Raw genomic sequence first — 20,724 nt, forward strand, 5'->3', positions numbered from 1 at the left:
CTTATGTTCTAGCCCAACCACAAGTTATTGGCTTTGATGCAGGTTCCACTGGTTCTTTGGCCTGCATTATGCAGGAGGTCAGGCAAGAGGATCATAATGGCCCCTTCTTGTGCTGAAGTCTATAAATCTACTGTTTTAAAAAATATATATTTATCACTCTAGCCCTGACTGATAATGGCTAGTCACGTAGCAAATTTTTATTTTATAAGGAGATGAAAATTTAAATTGAGGACAATGCAAAAAACAAAAAAAAGAAACATTCTTATTATAGACATAGAATTTTACAGCATGTTTCCGGATCTGAAATAATTATAAATAATTTGGCATCTTCATCATACAGTCCTACTTCATAGTTAATTTGCTAGTATAGGCATTTTAAAATACTCTAAACACCAAATGAGCTGCACAATGGGTTTTAGCATAATACGTGGCTGGCTTCAGCTGGTGACAAGAAATCCATCGTCACTAAGGGAAAGATCACACGCTACAATTCACCACTTCTAAATCCAGTTGGATGGAGTGAGAATCACACCAAAAGTGCCACTTCTTATTTACTTCCATACATTTCCTCACATCGTCCACGCACGTCATCACAGGTCAATGCAATTCCTGTCCCTATTCTCTCTTCCTGATATGGAAAAGCTGATCCATTTGTCCAATGAATGGTGTATCATTGTTAGATTTCCTTGTGTATCTTAGAATCGCCCAGATGCTTTGGACCATTACACTTTTAATTAGGAAAATATAAAGAGGAGACTAAAAGAATAGGCCGAGATCATCAACACCACATCTGTACAGCTGGCGACAACCCTTCCTGCCTACTAATTGCCCTGCCCTTTTGTTCTTTAGGAAAATAATAGGATCAACTCTTTCTAACAACAGATGCACATTTTAATGACATTCAAATGAAATGACAGACTTAAATAATGCACTGAGAAAAACTATATACAATATTGTTTGATTGGGAGTTTGCATAAATTAACTTTTATTGAAGGAGTTGGAGGCATATTTATGCATGTATAGGCATGTATTTAGGAGACAATATACTGAAGAGCTTTTTTTTTTATGTTAATATTCTTTGCAATAAACTTGTTTTCTTTTTTGATTCCATCTTAAGTGCCTTTCTCCTGGTAATTTGGAAAAGTAAACAAGCGGACTTACTTTCTATTTCCTTGAAGAAGTAGGAGCCTACGATGGAGAAGGTTAGAACAGATATGGGTAAGGCACAGTCAGACAGGATTTCGCGGACTCTTGCATGCAAATAGGGGCTGCAATTATAAAAAAAACAAAAAACTTTCCATTAGCATCCAACATACTCAGTTTTCCTGCTACCACGGTAATGGAGTAATCATTCAAACCACAGGCAGTGGCAAGCTCTATACTGAATGCTATTTCAGTCCAGTGCCGCTATTGTTCATTCTTCACTCTCAATATTATTTTAAAAAGTCCTTAAATCATGTCATGTACATACCAGTTTTTTGAAAGCTAAACAGCAGAATCTCCGTTTATGGGAAATGTAGGCTCTGAAGTTTGATGAAAATCAGTGTGAAACCCAAAAGGGAACAAAATTTAAGATTCAGGCTTTGAAAAACATGCACAGTCCTCCAGAGCCTACAGCTAGCTGTTATTTCCAGTCCCCCCCTCCCCCCCAATGTGGCTTGTGTCTGCAATTTCCAACTCCAGTACTTTTCCATTCAAGTGGGAGATTTGTCAAAGGCTCCAAAAGGAGTTAAGGCAGCCAATTCCCATGGACTCTCAGAGAGAGTTGGGTGCCCAGTTATCTGCTTCTTGTGCTTTTGGAGGAAAGCGAGATGAAGTACTTTTCCAGGAAATTATTATTTACAATATGGGAGTATATTTCTAAAGAGTTACCCCTTTTCCAGATCATTTAGAAAACAGTGAAGTGGCAAAATTTGCCGACCATACACAATTACTCAAGATAGTTAAGTCCAGAGCAGACTGTGAGGTGTTACAAAGGGATCTCACAAAACTGGGTGACTGGGCAACAAAATGGCAGAAGAAAGTCAATGCTGATAAAAGAAAAATAATGTACATTGGAATATAAATGGGTTCAGAAAAGAAATAGATAAGTTCCTGGAGAATAGGTCTGTCAGTGACTATTAGCAAAGATGGTCAGGAATGCAACCCCGTGCTCTGGGTGTCCCTAGCCTCTGATTACCAGAAGCTGGGAGTGGACAATCACTCAGTGATTTCCAGTTCTGTTCATTCCCTCTGCAGCACCTGGCATTGGCCACCAACGGAAGACAGGATACTGGATGGACCACTGGTCTGACCCAGAGTGGCAGTTCTTATGAGATTAATTGGGTTTTAGCCACAGACCCTCCAAGAGAGGGTCAAAGGAAGCTTATATGACTGTCAACACTTTCAAAATCTACTAATGTCTTAAAATGCCCAGCCAGACATGGAAACACACGTTCCAATGATTAAACAAGATTTATTTGGCATTTGCATACTCGCTGAGCTGAGCAAATTCGGAGTCCACCGCTGAATTTGGTTAGCAGGCACTCCTCGACAATCTGTATTACTGTTCTATCTGCGCCGCAGCTGTAGGTGACTGGGATTTTCCAGATTGCCAGCCAAATTAAGGCCTGTTCTTGTTCCCTCTGAAGTCAATGGCAAAATTCTCACCAACTTCACTAAGGGTCTGTCTACACTGCAGTTAAAAACCCCCGGCTGGCCCAGGCCAGCTAGCTTGGACTCCTGGGCTCAGACTAAGGGGCGGTTTAATTGCAGTGAAGACATTCTGGGCTCCAGTCTGAGCCCGGTCTCTAGAACCCTGCAAGATGGGAGAGTCCCAGAGGCTGGGCTGCACCCTGATGTTTACACCATTATTAAATGGTCCTTTAGCCCAAGTCCTGGAAGTCCAAGTCAGCTGGCCCAGATCAGCCACAGGTGTCTACTTGCACTGTAGACATACCCTAGACTCAAGATGGGGATTTGAATCTGTAGAATGAACTCTAAGGCTGAACTAACTCACCTTTTCTTAAACTGATAAAGTGTATGACCAAGCCAAAGGGTTCCCAGCATCAACATGAGACTAAGGACAGCAGTTTCACGTCCATAATGCACGACCTCATTCATGCCCGTCTGATTTTCCAGCGACATAGACCTGCTCACTGATGAATTCATCAAGAAGGTGGTATTGATGCTGAGGCTTGGAATTACATCAGCACGTGTATTTTCCAAATAACTGTCTCCTTGGTGCTCATGGTAGTAATATTTCTTAAAAACTGCACAAAACAACCAATAGGCAAATGTTAGGATAGTCTGTTACAATTCAAAGCAACTTGAGCTTACAGTATTATTAACTTTCACAGTGTAGTCTTTCTTTACCTGTAGTCACATAGGCGCCGACTCCATGGGTACTCCGGAGCTGGAGCACCCACGGGGAAAAATAAAATAGTGGATGCTCAGCACCCACTGATCAGCTCTTCCCATCACAGATCAGCTGTTCAGCAGCATGCAAGAGGGACTGGGGGGGAAGGGGAGGAGTGAGGGCAGGATGCACTTGGAGGAGTAGACGGAACGGGGCAGGAAGAGGCAGAGCAAGGGTGAGGCTTGGGGAAAGTGGTGAAGTGGGGGCGGGGCCTGGGGTGGAGCAGGAGTTGAGCACTCCCCCACAGGAAGACAGCGTCTGTGCATAGTCTAGTACTCTAATGGCACATTCACACTACTGAAGGTAGGAGAAACCAGATTATTAGGAGTTTATAATTCAGTTCTGAACAAAACGGTAGCTTGTTTTATAAATTTCAGAAAATAGGCCATTTGTAAGTTACAATACAGAAATGTAAGTCCCTCCCCATCCTCAGATTGTTATCTGGTTTTGTTCCATGCACTGAATCATGGCTTTAAATTTAAAGAAGTAAATTGTGGCAATTTCTTGCTCTAGTATACTAAAAATATGCACTTGGCAATAACTGAAAACATCCAAGGTAGAATATATTCAGGAAAATTACTATTATGAACATCCAGTAAGTACTTTCCTACACTCACTAGTGAATATTTTTAAAGATGTCCAAGTACAGTTTTATAGGACAGACAAATTAACTGGGAGATAATACATATGTAAACATGCTCCAAATCGGAATTTGCAAAACGCATTGAGATATTATGGTTTACCAGGCTTAAAAATTTACCTTAATAAAATGACAAACGCAAACATGCCTGCTATAACTATCCAAGTTAAATCCCTATAATGCTTCATAAGGTCCATAAAATTCATAGTGAGATAATCTACATTAAAGAGACTGCATCTAAATATTTATAAAAAAGAAGAGTAGCTGCTGTAAAGATGCTATTCCATTCTATAATTAAAATCAAAATAGTATTAAAGGAATACTTCTGGACGGTTTGGCACTGGATGGGTCTGACCATACTTGATGGAAGATGTCATGGTCTCAGATGATGTGATGAACAAGAGTCTGGGAAACTCGTTAGGAAAAAAGGCAGCAAGGAAAGAGTAATGGGCGAAGAGGAAGATAAAGACAGCAACCAGCCAGGGGGAGAGGAGCAATGGAAAAGGAAGTTAATTAAGGGGAGAGGTATGTGCCAGCCACTGTGGAGAAAGTCAGCCAGCAAAGCTGGAATGGGACTTAGGAGACCTTGAAGTTGTGTGTCAACCAGGCTGAAATTTTTTCCTCAAAATATTTTTGGGGGCTGAATATTTTTTTAAAACCATAAACATTTTGGCAGACATTTTTCATTTTGGTCAAAACTTTCCCAGGTTGATGAAAACCCAGAAAATGAAAATTTTGGGGCGACATTTTGGTTTTCAGAAACTGAACATTTTTCTTGAAAATGGTGTTTAAAAACACACATTTTATGTTTCAGTTTTTCCACAAAAACTAAAGTTTTTATAGAAAAAAAAATCCTGTGAAATAGAATTGGCATTTTTTGGACCAGCTCTAGTTCCATAGGAGTGTGGCGCTGACTTTTAATTTCTGCTTAGGAGCCTACCCAAATGTTCTTATGACCCTCTTTTAACTACACTACCATTTTATGATGACTCCCAGGTTAATACTATTGCTACTGCAGTAGTGCCTTGGGGCACCAGACAAAGAACAGGACTCCACTGCCTGGGAACAACTGTACAAACAGGCAGTAAAAAGATTTCCTAAAGAGTTGACAATCTAGGTTATAAGAAGATGCAATAGGTGGATGAGACAAAGGAGTAGATAAGGGATAACTGTAAAACAAGCAAATCGTTATGCAATAACAGAGCTCTCAGTTCACTACCCAGATGTATATTTTTAAAATAAGTTTCATTACTGAGGTTTCAACTAGCACATTTAAAAAAATTTTGCATAATTCATGTTCTACCTTTTAAATTTCTCTCAGATTTGACATCGAACATTTTGCTTTTGTTGCTAGTATGACTTGCACTGTCAGTTTCAGTGAGATTCTAATGCAATTACACAATTCTGCAATGCAGCAAACACGGCAGGAGAATATTTATTACAATAAATTTCTCTTGGATTATTATTATTTTCTAGTGGCTTTAGGGGAATGCATACATTATTTTTCTTAAAGAATGGCATTCTGGGCAAAAACTGTCATGCTAGTTTCTTTTTCATAATAAAGACCAACTCTTTAGATTGGATGATTCTGAAATTTTGAACCATCACGGGAGTTTCCTTAAAGTAGAGGTCTGAAATCTGATTGGATAATGTACTAACTAGCCATTATAAATCCCGGCAATGCCCAGTACAGCCAGAAGTATATGCCCGTGATCTCTCATGCACATCCCAGGATAACGACTTCAGAAACTCAGCAGGAAAACTATCACAAGAGGTATTAAATAATACACCTCTACCCCCAATATAATGCGGTCCGATATAACGCAAATTCGGATATCAAGCAGGTAACGCGGGGCTGCTTTACCTCTTTATATCCGAATTCGTGTTACTGCAAGCGGTTCCTCTGCGCACCCCCCACCTTACTTGCTGTAGCCCCCCTGCCCCAGCTTGCCTCCACCTCCTCCCACATGCATGCCGCAGCTCCGCTTCTCCTACCTCCCAGGTTTGCCGTGCCAATCAGCTGATTGGAGTGGCAAGCCTGGAAGGGAGGGAGAAGCGGAGCGGCGGCAGTGCACTCAGGGGAGGAGACGGAGGCAGAGCGGAGGTGAGCTGGGACGGGGAGCGGTTCCTCTTCCTACCCCGATATAACGCAGTCTCACCTATAAGACAGTAAGATTTTTTGGCTCCCAAGGACCGCGTTATATCGGGGTAGAGGTCTTTCAATAGCACATCTTATCTGAGGATCTCAAAATGTTCTACAACATTAACTACACCTGTCACACCCCTGTAAAGTAGATATTGTCATGCCCATTTTACAGATAGGTACAGAATACTGAAATGACTGGGCAGAAAGTCAGTGCTGGAGTTGTAAACAGAACCCAGAAGTTTTGGCCTGCAGTCTACGGCTCTGACCATTAAAAGGACATTCCTAATAATAGCAATGGCAATAATTCAGGAGGATTAATAGCCAGCTGTGGTTAAAGACCTGTAACAGCCTCAATTATTCCCAACTGACTGTTAACCCAATGGAAATAAACACTCTTTGCTTTGATGACTACTGACAAGGTTCAGATCCAAAAAGCAAAAAAGGCCAAGAAATTCAAAATAATGCTGACATTTTAAGTCATCCTTTTGGTATAGTTGCCATAGATGTTCTGGGAATAGCAAGTGATTTCACATTCGGAACTACAGTAATACCTGAACACAACAGCGTAGGTTTAGAATTGAGCATAGATCTTAAAATGAATTTCAAGATTGTTACTGATTTGTGTCACTTCACATTTTAACTTAAATGTGGCAGTTAGATTATATGTATTCACTTTGGATTAACTGTTGGGGAAACGTAGCTGATTTTTCACCAGTATTTTACTTATTGTAATGTGTATTCTGATTAGAATGATTGGCTGTTGGATAGATCAATCTGCCATGTAACAAGGATTTAGTATTTAATATTCAGCTGCTGTACACTAAGCAGTCTTTTCAGAGACATTACAGAACAGCTGAGTTCTTCGCACAAATTCAATAGAGAAAGCACTTTAAACTAGAAGGTTGTATGCTTTAAACTGAACTGTCCTAGAATGCAGTTTAATTTCTAGTTCCATCTGATTACTCTAGTTCACCTTTGTTGTTTGCTTCAGCTGTTACAGAACTGTTTCTTGTAGAATGCAAACATCAAGATCAAACGCATGGCTTAGGTGGTTGGGCCATGAGTTGAAAACAACTTTCATTAGGATAGTAAAAAGAATGCATGTGTTTGAATTACTAGATGTGATAATACCCCTCTCCCTAATTTCCTGCATATTTAAGGATATCTTGCAAAGCATGTATAAAAGCAACATGGCTTAGCAAATTAAGAAAACAAACATGCTCTTCCTTGGGAGCAGTGCGTTGTTGGATGCACTCCCTGACAATGCTTTTAAGGTAGCAGGAAAGTCATAGCAGCATAGTGTCTGGCCGACAGATGTGTTATGCAACCCGCCAGCATGCAGAAGTCTTCTGATCTCACCCTTCTGTTCTTCCTAGATGCATGACTGTACCTCAGTAATACGGCAGGCAAAAACTGACATAGAAAGGTCAAGTGTTTCGCTGGGGTTATGGAGCAAGTTGGTAGCAGGAGCCCGGATTAGAACTCTGGAGCCCCTGGATACAGGTCCTGTAGTCCGGAGTCCATGCAGCGTCTCATAACCCCCGAGTATCATCACTCGATCCGTCCACAGGAGAATTTACAAAGGATCAAAAGGGTCTGTGAAAGCCTCATTTCAGTGATGCTGCCCACACCCTTCCAACATTCAATATGGTATACTGGACACACATGGATTTTTACACTGTAGTAAAATCAGCCAATCTCAGAGGGGGCATAGCAATGGTGAACCTAAATATCCAAGGAGATGGGGAGACAGATGTTTGGAAGAGTGTAACAAGCTGTACTTAGAAAAGCCAGAAATACCATGGAGTTGAGCAGTGAGGACCATGGCAGTTTTAAACACATTCTAATGCAGAACATCCTTCAATGTGAAAGACCTGTGCTCCTAAACTCCCATGGCCCATGCTGAAAGCTCACCGTGGGATGTCTACATTTGTTATAGATGGGGCTGGTAGCACTGCCCAATATTAAAGTTGCCTGATACCACCCCATTATAAGACTCTGGTTTCAGTTGCTTATAAAACTTTGCCAGACGTTAACCATTGGGCTGGAAGTTTTAAATGTTGCTTGTTGAATCAGGCTGAATTTCTTTTGGAAAATTTCAGCCAAAATGGTTCAGCCACTTCTGAGAAGGAGGCTAGGGGAAAAAAATACATTTTGTTGAACCTTTACTCTGAGAAGCTGTAGTGCCCCCATGCTTTGGAGCAAGGACTTGAAGTTTGGCAAAGGATGTGCCTTTTGGCATCCCTGTGAAAATCTGCCTAAATTTGGCCAAGTTATAAGCCATTTAACAACTGCACTTCACATGTGCTAAGTAGAAATTTCTTTTTTGCTTTGCATATAAATTCCCTGAAGATTCTGTCTGCATTGGGCATGCTCCAGCCAGGGGGTGAGCAGGGCTTTCCCTGCAATTCTAGATCTGGGCTGCTGTGGGCCAGGCATTTGACTCAAGAGCAGAGAACATGTCTTTCCTATATGGTCAATGCCCCCTCTCCCCTGCTGAGCCCAGACAAAATGGAGGAGGAAGCTGCCTGCTTTGAACACAGAAGGAACAAGAGATAGACCTGCAAGGGAGGGAGCAGGGGGAGTAGACTGGGACCAGAGGCTGGCAGGTAGAGTTGGGAGTGGGGTGAGAGATTGAAACAGAAAACCAAGAAGAGAGAGACTTGGAACCAGTGGGCTGGGGTGGCAGACTGGAACTGGGAGTGGCTGGTCAAGGAGACTGGGAAAATCTATTAGTGTATCCCATGGGGAGGAGCCAGGTTACAGGGGGAGAAATGGTATTGGCTGGGCAAAGACACTGGACAATAGGACTGAGTGGATAACAGCACAGCTTGGCTGCGGAGCTCAAAGCAGGAGACTGGGATTGGAAGCAAGTAGGGATGGGGAATGTAGTCAGAAGAGGGGATGACTGGAGGCTGGGAAGAGACAGATTGGATAAGGAGCTGGTGGAGAGGAAAACTGACACAGTTGGCAGGGGAGTCCAAAGAGGTGAGACTAGGATTTCCTGGGCAAGGTGACGGGATTGGGGTGAGAAGTCTGAGGAGTGGAGACTGGGACCGGTTAGGTGAGGGGATGGGGAGCAAGGTACAGGGAAGAGACAATAGGACAAGAACAAGTCAGAGAGGACAAAAAGGGAGAATGGGCAGAAGAGACTGTGCCCACAAGATCACATCCCTTCCAGCGCCTGGAATGGAACTGAGGATTCGTGGAACCCACCATTCCTCTGCTGTCAGCAAATATCCGTGAACCCCCTTTAGTTCTGGTCTACATAGAGGAGGACAGCTACTACCATCGGTTACTCCATTAGTTCAAGTAGCAGAGGTGGCTGGTTTTTTTGTTTTTGTTTTATTTTTGATGAGGATGAGAGTTGCACAGGTCCTAAGGGTGTCCTGCATACAATTGGATTCTATCCCTGCATCTGCCACAGAGTTTCCATTGGTGAACACTAATTGCATGCTCCTCATTTTCTGGGTGACCATCTTGAGACGCTAAAGTCTGATTTGCAGAAGTGCTGAGCACTCACAGCTGCAACGGACGTCAATGGGAGCGGAGCTTTGAACACAGGAAATGCTGCAAAATGCTAAGTACTCTGAAAAAATCAGGTCCTAGGCATGAAAATGGGCACCCAAAAATAGTGCATACTTTGGGCCTCAATCTCTCTGTAACTCAGTTCCTCATCTGTAAAATGAGGATAGAACTCTTTAACGTTTGGGAAGCACTCAGACTACTGTCATCAGCACCACAGAAAATGGTAAATTAGTAATTCTGTCCTCAGAGCAGGTTGAATAGTATGCAGTAAATAAGGCCTGGGGCCACACACTGAACAATGAGGAGAAAAAAGTACGGAATAGCTGCTCATTGAGTGAGAGCAACCCATTCTGTGCTCTGAATGAGGCCAGTGTCCTGTGGGAAAAATAGTCCATAGTCATACAGTTGAAGCCTGTATCATAATGCATGTGAACAAGGGGCTCGAAATAACACTCAAGCAACCCTAACTCCGGCATTTCCTAACTTTTCAGTGCTTCATTTTGCAGCCCAGCTAATATTTTTTTAATGTAGTTTTGGAGTGTGATATAAAGAGCAGAACCTGCAGGTTCTAAGAACTGCAAATCACACCATGGGACCACCTTCATTAGAAAGGATTCGAGGCTGCAGAACGCAAAACCCCTTTCACCCTGTTAGTATAAGGCAAAAAAAAAAGGGGGGGGGCGGAAGGGTAACAACATCAGCTAATCCCTCATTCAAAGTGTTTTCAAGGCAAGGCAAGGCAAAGCAAAAGGAACACTGCCTTTAGCATGCAGTTTCTGCAAGGAGCTTTCATCTTGTTTGTGCCCCCATCCTGTTGCCCAACTCAGGCAAAGGTAAAGCCTGCAGGAGATTTGTTACTCTTGCTTACCCACGGTCAAACACTGCAGAGGTGTTCAGCAGAGAATCCATGAACTGTGACCAATTTGGCAGAGAGACCAGAAATGATTAGTTTAGATGCATCCTGACAGGCATTTGCTACAAAACCTGTATGTTTCCCTTTAAGGGAGCTGGACTGGTACAGCTCATTCTGAAGTCATCTGAGCCGGTCTCACTCTGTATCTGGCCACGGGCGGAGTGTCTTTATGTTACCCAGCCATCTCGTGGTGCCTTGTGTTTAGAGGGCGCCGGGGCACTGCACAGTTAAGGTCTGGCAGGAGGTGAACCCTGGCCATTTTCAGAGGGGCTGTACTCTACCTGCTCTAAATGGTGCAATCTAAATGGTACCCAGTTCGCATTGAGGATGTCCCGTTTCAAACAGGACTACGTTAACGTGCTCTAGGTACCTTTTAGCATGCACCAGTAGGATTGACACAGGGCAGCTGGAGCACAACACTTCAGAGCACTCTGCATTTTACATCCCTTCAGCCCGGGCATAGACTGCAAGGACCAGTTTTCACATAGCCCAGTACAACTGACGTGGACTCCACAGTCCAGGTAGGTTACCCAAACGGTTACGATTTTTTTCCCCCTGCTATGCCCCACTTGCCCCGAAGTTCGCTGTGCTATTGATGGCGGAAGGGAAGTTGGGTGCAGCCAGTCCACTGAATCTAAAATGATGGTGAATTTTTGTTGAACAGGGCTTTGAAAGAGAAATGAAACCGTTCAGTAAAATGTATGTGGGTGGCAGGAAGCAAAAATTTCTGCAGTGTCACTAAATTGCACCTTCTCCTTTCGATTTTAGTGTCTGATCTTAACAGAACAGCTGAAACAAGAGTGTCTATAATACAGCCTACATATCCAAAATAAAACCTTGTCATGAATCGTCTTCCCATCAACACATTTTAGAAAAATTGAAGACCCTTCATGAATACTTAATAGACAACAAATGCTGTGTATACTGCAAATCACATTTTGCTGGGAGTTCTATAGCATGGTTTGCCTTGAAAAGAAACGGAATTTATGGTTGAAACCTAGTTATTTTCTTTCTACAGCAAAACTAAAGCATGGATCAGAACTGAAACACACCACCTTCTTTCAGTGCTTACCTTTAATAATTCCTTTGAGTGCATCAAGCACAAATGTGATCGATATAAAAAGTGCAATGATTTCTTCTGTTGATCTACAAAAAAAAAAGCTCCCATGGATTAACATGGTCAGAGTCACAAAGTCTGAATACCCCCCAATATATTAATATACTTGTTATTTTATGAGGAAAGTGTACAAATTTTAGTTAAACACTGATTTGGATGATAGAACTAGCAAGTCTTGAAAACATCTTGCAAACAGAAGTATTAAAAACTTGAATGAGCACATGATGTCCAAAACCAAAACTATATATTCTCAGTTGAGAGTATTCTAGTTTTGTAACATAGCACTTGTTTATATGACATTTAGTTTGCTGAAAGCGGGGGTACGAATCTACAGTGCACCAGCCTGCTGAAGACTAACCGTCTCTGCAGACCCTGCTGATGCGTATTAACAGTTCATTAATGTGCTTTGTTCTTGTCCTCTTTGAAACAGGACGAGATCAAAGCTCATTAATGAGCTGTAAATGCACATCAGCAAGGTCCACATGGAAAATTAGTCCATGGCAGGGTAACATGAGTTCAGTTCACACCTCAACTTGCTGTGAATTGATTGTTCATGTAGACAAGCCCATAGATTTTATAGCAAGTTCACAATTAGGAACTTCTGGAACGTCTGTTTTTCTATTTGCTGAATAATATAATCAAAAAGGGACTTCCCTTGAAAAAAGCAAGAGGTACCTTTTAAAGAGCTTCATTACAAGACTGAAGTTAAAGAGAGAATACAGCACAAGAAAAAAACTGTTCCACAGTCCAATCCAGGCGTAGAAAGCACTAAAATCCAAGCTGTAGTCATCACAGATCCCTCGGATCACTGCAACAACAGTAAAACATTCAGTGGTGGATTCACGTTTTTAAGACATTATAGATAAACCACTCAGATTTATAGAGTTTAAGGTCACAGGGGACCATTAGATCACCAAGTCTGACCTGCATTCACAAGCCATTACATTTCATCCAGTTACCCTTGCACTGAGCCCAATGACTTGTATTTGGCTAAAGCACTAATTAGTTCAAAGGCAATAAATGGGCAATAGTTTCGATTCCATCTGTCGACACTACGGACTGCTCCAGATCTAAAGGGAGGTTTAACGCTCACAGGAAAGAGAGAAAAGCAGTACTTGTGGCACCTTAGAGACTAACAAATTTATTAGAGCGTAAGCTTTCATGAGCTACAGCTCACTTCATCGGAAGTGAGCTGTAGCTCACGAAAGCTTATGATCTAATAAATTTGTTAGTCTCTAAGGTGCCACAAGTACTGCTTTTCTTTTTGCGAATACAGACTAACACGGCTGCTACTCTGAAACCTGTCAGGAAAGAGAGAGAGATAGGTCTTGCATTACATATCTTGACTATTTGGCAGCTGTTGAATTTTCTAGGTAACCACGTAACCTAGATACATCACATCTTAACATCCCATTGGTTCTTGTTAACGAGCACCGCTAGCACAGCACAAACAGAGGACCAGTTAACATAATGTCAGTACCAATATTTAAAGAATGATACTTGGGGGGGATGGAGAGGGGAGGCTGTTCAAATGTTTCTTTTGAAGGTAGCCAAGTAGTAAGTATTTCTCTAGTGGAGAGCTAAGCCACCAAACCACCCCACTGTAATTTGACTTATTGGACCTATAATGGAAACACTGGTGGAGCCAACTCTCCTGTCCCTTCAGCTAAAAGAAGGCGACCATCACGGATTAGCCACTGCTGAAAAGCCACTCGTCACACCTGCTCAGGACTATATATTAACGACGCATATTGCAGTCCCTGATCCTCAACGCATACAAATATTTATTCCCAAGTGAGAACAATAAAACATCCCACAGAAATTCAATTTTATTCTCATAAATAAAACTGTATACTTTTTTTCATTTAAAATTATTCTATTAGAAATCTCAGTGAAACAACACTCCTTAAATCCCTTTTCCAGGGCTGAAAGCAAGTCTGTAAAGTTTAGCTTTGTATAGTTGTAGGCCTAGGATAGATTTACTTAGTGCAGCTCTAAGGAATGCAAGGCTCTCAGAGTGCAGTATGTTCTCCTCCATCCACATTGTGCTTTGGTAAACTTACCATTGATGTACAAAGCTAAAGGAGCTGTGGTTAAGAGTACAACTAGTGGCTGCCCTGAAAACAGAGCATAAAGAAGTCCACCGATGCACTGGCCAACAATTGTCTTCTGCACATCTAAAAATAATGAAAAAGTATGTTTTTTAAGCCCAAGTATTTACAAATGCACTTCCTACACTGCAGCTGGCTGAGGCAGGAGCCTTGGCTCTGGACCCCACGAGGAGGGAAGGTCTCAGAGTCCAGGGTCAAGCCCGAGCCTGAAGGTATAAACCACAATTAAACAGCCCCTAGGCCTGAGCTCTGTGAGCCCGAACCAGCTGACACAAGCCAGCTGCAGGTGTTTAATTGCAGCGTACACATGCCCTTAGTGATCAGCTAGATTATTAGTGCACTAATGTAAACCACCCAAGTCATGAATACTAGCCAATAACAGCACATACCAAGAGCAAGACACTCCAAACAAGGGACTACCCACAGATAGCAGTTAATACACAAAGGGCACAATCATTACTAGGGAATTCAAATCGATGGTACATAACCTAACTTATATTAAATAGTCTAAAGAGAGACTTGGGATCCCAGGGAATTGCCCTTTCACACGGTGAGCAGAGGGATTTTTTTTAAAGCAGTGGGTCTCAAACTTATTTGATTGCACCCCCCTTCTTTGTGTCTAATAGTTTGCGCCCCCTCCTTACACACACACACACACACACACACACACACACACACACACACACACATTGACGGACAGGCAGAGCAGAGAGCCATGGCTGCTGGCTGGGTGCACAGCGGCAGCACAGAAGTGAGGGTTGCAACGTGAAAAGTGACATTTGTCAATATCACTTTTCACAGCAGACTTACGACCCGTTGCCAACCTCACTGCTTCACTGCTGCTGCTGCCACCCTAGGGCCGACAGTTGGAGACCTGCCACTGCCTCTGGGTTCCAGCTGTCAGCCCGAGACAGCTGTTATCCCCTTTATCCCTGTCCCCGCCTCCCCAGTATGCATGGCCCTTCTGCATGAGCCCCAGCCTCCTGGGGCTGACAGTCCGAGCCCGGCTGCCCGGGGCGGACAGCTAGAGAGCTTAAAAAAAACCAAAAAACAAACAAAAAAAAATGCACAGCTTGCACCTTCCTTGACACATTCCTGCACCTCCCTTGGGAGGCATGCCTCATAGTTTGAGAGCCACTGTTTTAAAGTGAAGCAAAGAGCAATTTTTCATATATAAGTTGTACACAAAACAGGGTTGGATTCTCATCTACACTAAGCTGCTGCTGAATTGCAAGCACAACGTAAAGGGCCCTCAGTGCAAAGAGCAATCAGGCCTACAGCAGGGATAGGTTGGGTGATACTAGAAGAGTGAGCAAATGTCTTCCACCAGGCTAGTTATTTGTATTACAATAGCCCCCCAAAGCCCCAGTCAGAAGCGGGGCCCCATTGTGTTAGGTGTTGTACAAACACATAGCAAGCGTGGACTTACAACCCTTTGCACAGGATTACCTTTACTGTCATTGCAACACGGGTAGCACAAAACACAATTATAGGTCTGTAGTTGTCTATGTACCTAGGGACACCAGAAAAGTTTGTATATAGATACAGATTCATTTTTCTAATCTATTAAGAGAAATAAGGTGAGAGAACAACTGTCCATATTGTTACTGGAAAAGAAGTCCTTACCAATGTCTCCTCCACCAGACCTCGCTTATTTCATTATTTCCCCCCCGAACAGACGTAAAGCAACCCTGACTGACAGATGGAGATAGGATTTTAAACCAAAAAGGGTGGGAAGCTCACCAATAACTCCTCTTGTGTTTTCATCATTTAGGGAACCAAATGCAATAGATGGCAGGAGGCAGGCAAAATATAAAAAGATCATCGTTGTGATGTATTTTCCTATGGCCTTGTTATTCCCAATAATCCCTGAAACAAACCAAAAATAGTAGTATTAATAATCAATTGCACAGTTGATTCTATAGCATTAAAACATTGCTCAAAGACAGTCATGCAGATCATTAGTTATTGGTGACAATAATTTAATGGCTAAAATGAAAAAAACTGGAAACGTAGTCTGCATCCATTTAAAAGATACAATTCCTGATGGTGTTTATGCCCAGCTATAGTACAAAGGCAAGAGATGGCAGATAACCCATAAGTAGTGAACAGAGGTATGAAAGAATGTTCAGTGTTTCAACTTGAAAACCTACCTTCGTTAAGGAAAATTCCATTTCTGTTGGAGGTGGGTTTTTTGTTTGTTATTTACAAAAACTATATTTGATTTTTCATTTTGTTCCCATTTAGAAATTATTTACAGATAGTTCTTAGGGACCAAGGAAGTGACTTAGGTGAAGGAAGCTGAACCAGTGGGGATAAAGTAACACCCAAACCTCAAGCCAAAGATTTATTTGGAGGCTTGAATAAAAAAAAAAAGGATAAATTATTTTTCATTTTAGCGCACCTCTGCACTCCCCTCTGGGACTTATTGTATTAAATTTAAAAGAAATATATGGCCCAAAGATATTAACATAAATCCAGTCACTATCCAACATTAAACGTGGTTTGGGGTTCGGTATAGAGGCCCCTCTGCCTGCTTAGTACCTAAGCCAACACACCATTAAAAATCCATTTAACCTTTTGTTAAAAAAAAAAGAAAAGTATGACACCAGTTAAAGCATTTGAAATGTAAATTATTGAGTAAGACTTTTATTTTACCCCTTTCCCTGGAAAGAGTCTTTACAGGGGAAAATCCCTTGTGTGACAGTCTCTCAGGTGGTATTAAACACGATAATAACTGTCCTGGTGGGGAAAAAGAGAAGATGTTAGTTGAGATCGGCTGGAACCGTTGTTGTGGATGCTGTTCTTAAGGTCCAATCCCGTTTGATCTCTGGTGGTGTTCGGGATTCATCTGGAACTGGTAGGGTTGGCAAGGTCTTCTGGATCCACCTCTCTGGCTCGATCTAGTCAGGACATTTCTCAGAATCAGGATGATGAAGGTCCAGCGTTCCCAGGAAATGGTGAGCTTGGCAGCCACGACGATGAAGCTTGCTTCAGTGGCCTCTGTCTGTTCTTCCTTACTTCCTCCGCAAAAAACTCTCTTTCAGGACCCAAAAAGAGAGTGATGGGTGGAATAGCCCATCCCCTCATTATTTTGTCCTCCAATTAGGCCCAATATCTGACAAGCCCATTTTGGTTCATTAATTTCTGGTTCCATGGCTTCTTGTTTTACCAAACATGATCTTAACACAGTCCTTGAAATACATCACCATGGCCTTTTTGTTTGGACTCATTTCGTCTCTCTGTCTGGTTTTCTTGCACTTGTTTACAACATTCATTATGGAAAACAACTTGACCGGTTTTTCCATCCACATTTGCTATAGGTTATTGTAACATTTTGTCAACTTGCACATATATTTTACTGTTAAGCTTACAATTAGGGCAACTTTTTAAAAACAGACCAGAATTGGAAATGCCAAAAATGGTTGTTTTTTGCAGACAGGCATTCTAGCATCATCAGAAACAGGAAACACTGGAAATCTCAAAGGGAAACATGGTTTTTGTTAGACCTGCAGCCTAATTTTCTTGGCCCAAGAAGTTTGGACAGTTTGGACGAGGATCAAAGCCGCAGCCTCACGTGAGGGGTTCTTAACTAAAAATCAAGCCTATGAACATTTTGCAATTTGTCGTTTGTTAGGGCATGGCTACACTTGTAGATGTAGAGCGCTTTGAGTTAAACCAGCCTTCGTAGAGCGCAGTAGGGAAAGCACTGCAGTCTGTCCACATGGACAGCTGCAAGCGCACTGGCATGGCCACATTAGCAGCTCTTGAAATGGCCACAGAGAGCAGTGCATTGTGGTAGCTATCCAGCATGCAAGTGGCTGCAATGTGCTTTTCTAATGGGGGTGGGTGGGGTGGAGTGTGACAGGGAGTGTGTTGTGTGTATGTGGGGGGAGAGAGGGTAGGTTTTTGGAGGGCTGAGAGCATGTCAGCATTCTATCTTGTAAGTTCAGACAGTAGCAGACACCCCCCCAGCCTCTCTCCCCCCCCCCACACAGAGCATTCCACAGTGATGGTTGCTTTGTCTTGGAGCAGATAAGCAGCCGGATGTCAGAAACAGAGCTTTCAAAGGGCATATCTGCATTCCTGCGGTGATTCCAAAACAATGAGAAGAGTGGCCACTTGACTTAAGGGGATTATGGGATGTTTCCGGAGGCTGATCAGAGTGCAGTAATGCAACACCTCGTTCACACTGAGGCTTGGGCGTTTCAGCCAAGGCACACCAAGCATTAATCTTCTCGCCGAGGTGGAATACCAGGAGTGCTCTAGCCGTAGAGTCAGAGCGTTCTACGTGCCTTGCTAGTGTGGACAGGTAGTGAGCTAGGACGCCCAGGGCTGCTTTAATACTCTCTAACTTGCAAGTGTAGCCAAGCTCTTGGTTTCAATATGCTAATCAATGGTCTTCTCAGCTCATAATACTTTTGATAGGAAAAACAACCACCAGGAACTACACTGTCCCGGACGGAAATCTGATAATGTTATAGGCTTGAATCATTAACACACGGGAAAAAAACAGTTTATTTGATTTGATAATTTTACAAAAACAAGCGATACAATACAAGAATGCCCACATTAAGGTTATATGCAGTGTTGGTCCCACGATATTAAAGAGACAAGGTGGGTGAGGTAATATCTTGTATTGGACCAACTGAATGAACTCTCACAAAACAAGACAAGACAAAAACACTATATCACTTGTGGGCGAACACTTTTCACAAAGCAGTCACTCGGTATCTGACCTCTCAGTCCTTGTCCTCAAAGGAAACCTGCATAAAACCTTCAAAAGACAAAGCCTGGGAGTTTAAATTCGTAACTTTGCTAGACACTAAAAATTATGGTCTTAAAAATACACACACTTGATTTTTGGGTTATTACAACATTCGGTAACCCACTAAGCCCCCCTTTTTTTGTCTTATGACTGCAGGGGTGTTAATGGGTCACTTCACCTTGAATGGCCCCTTAGATTAGAATAGCTGTTAACTACTTACACCAAACAATCTGCTCGACCTTGTATTTAGCTGTGTCACTCTGTTTACCTATCCCAGACCTGAAGAAGAGCTCTTTGCTGCTCAAAAGCTTGTCTCTCTCACCAACAGCCGTTGGTCCAACAGAAGATATTACCTCCCTCACCCTGTCTCTCAAAGGGCATGTTTATACTACAGCCTATGTCGGCAAAATTTATGTGGCTCGGAAGTGTGAATATTCCACCCCCAAGCGACAAATTACACCAGCATAAGAGCTCCTGCACACAGTACTATGTCGGCGGGAGAGCTTGTCCCGTCGGCATAGAGCGCCTTCAGCTATATGTATAGACATGACCCAATATCCTGGAACCAACACAGCTACAGCAACGCTGCAAATTCATTGAGCTACTGTTTCTTTCTGTACATACAAATATACCATGTGTAAAATTAGCATTTTTAACTTCAAATATTTATCACAATGACGTTTTTTCTTTTAAGTCAATGTCTGATGAGAGATCTAACAGGTTTATTTGCAGCCCAGAAACTGACCCAGTCCACTTCATCTGAAAAAAAAAAATGCAGGATGCATCATGACAGGATATCATTTGGAACAGCCCAATAAAACTAGTGGAAAAACAAGCCACCTTCCTCTGACTGGGCAGTGCACATTTGCAGCACAATCAGCCTGCAGTCCAGCTGTGACATTTGAGTGCTTGACCGTTAGAGAAACTGCGACTTAAAACGGAGGTACGTCTATGAATTCAAACTGCCGGTGACAATATTTATTTGTACCACAGCTCTATTTTTTGTGCTCTATAATTTCCAAAATGTTCAGTTAACTGTGTTGAGATAAATAAATAAAGAATTGGTATCTGACTTTTAAAACACACTCAGACTCTTATGGAGAATACACAGATTAGAGTACTGTTGACCTCAATTTACTTTCATATTCATGTTTATAACGTAATTGATAAAAAGGGCTCAGTCGGAGGCTCACACATTTAGACCTACTATTTTTACATTTATTGAATAAACTTGAGGCATTCAAGGAGATGTGCGAGTATAGCTATTAGTAAAGCAAGTGTTCCTTTCCCATTGCATTAGCTGTTGAATAAAAATCAGCTGAAAAGTTCAACACTGATGTGCTTCACAGACAAAGCCACATCTTTTAAACCCAAGGCAAACAAAGCATCAGTCATGTTTAAATTATAAAAAATACTTGGCAGATGATATCCTCTGAGTCATTCCTAAAGAAGGGCAACATATACACGCCATGCTGCAGTGCCACATTAGAGGTATTTTTGAACTGTATTATGAATTGTTAGGGTAGACCTGGCTTTCTAATCTACCTCTCAGATCCATCCCAATTAAGAATAACACAAGTTCACCGTAATTTGCGGGAAGAGCGAAAGCGAGAAGTGAAAGGGAGAAGCGAGTCTGCTTTGTGTTCTTGAAGAGCACAGATGTCCAGAATGAAGAATTTTTTTCTCCTTAGAGGAAGGCTGCTTATGAGAACACGTTCTTTAAGCTGGAGCGCTCTATATTCAACCGATTCTTTCTTGGGCAAAGGGAAAATTCTCAAATTCAGTTTCCTGAACCTGAGTATAAACAAACAGAATGCTCAGGGGGATTCTACCAACTTAATATCTTGTATTTCTTTCGGCTGTTTATTATTTCCTGCCGACTTCTGTCCGCTTGGGAGGATGTATATTCACACGCATCCATATTATTTTAATGGGCTTCTCTTTCAACAAGAGGGGCCCGAGCTGGGCATGGAAATGCCGAGAGTCTGTACAATTTGGCACTTGAACATGGCCAGAGATGGGGCTTTAGGAAGGCAAAACCCATCAAGCACTTAACAAGAGAGCGCAAAACAGACAGATCAGGAGAGTGGTCACCTATTTAAGT

At 42.2% G+C, this 20,724-nt stretch overlaps 1 protein-coding gene across 15 annotated transcripts in view; it reads right to left on the minus strand.

Annotated features, from left to right (window-relative positions):
- Window positions 1-20,724, minus strand: part of SLC4A11 (solute carrier family 4 member 11) — a 244,348-nt gene that overhangs the window by 24,550 nt on the left and 199,074 nt on the right. For all 15 annotated transcript variants that reach the window (XM_038399688.2, XM_038399686.2, XM_038399687.2 and 12 more), the window contains exons 10-15: window positions 15,596-15,721; window positions 13,805-13,918; window positions 12,417-12,549; window positions 11,697-11,770; window positions 2,999-3,251; window positions 1,162-1,268 (exon numbers count right to left, since the gene is read on the minus strand). In XM_038399688.2, the coding sequence (XP_038255616.1) occupies window positions 1,162-1,268; window positions 2,999-3,251; window positions 11,697-11,770; window positions 12,417-12,549; window positions 13,805-13,918; window positions 15,596-15,721 (807 nt within the window). The remainder of the gene's footprint in view (window positions 1-1,161; window positions 1,269-2,998; window positions 3,252-11,696; window positions 11,771-12,416; window positions 12,550-13,804; window positions 13,919-15,595; window positions 15,722-20,724) is intronic.

The sequence above is a fragment of the Dermochelys coriacea genome, chromosome 4 (genome assembly GCF_009764565.3).
Source record: "Dermochelys coriacea isolate rDerCor1 chromosome 4, rDerCor1.pri.v4, whole genome shotgun sequence".
NCBI classification, from domain to species: domain Eukaryota; kingdom Metazoa; phylum Chordata; order Testudines; family Dermochelyidae; genus Dermochelys; species Dermochelys coriacea.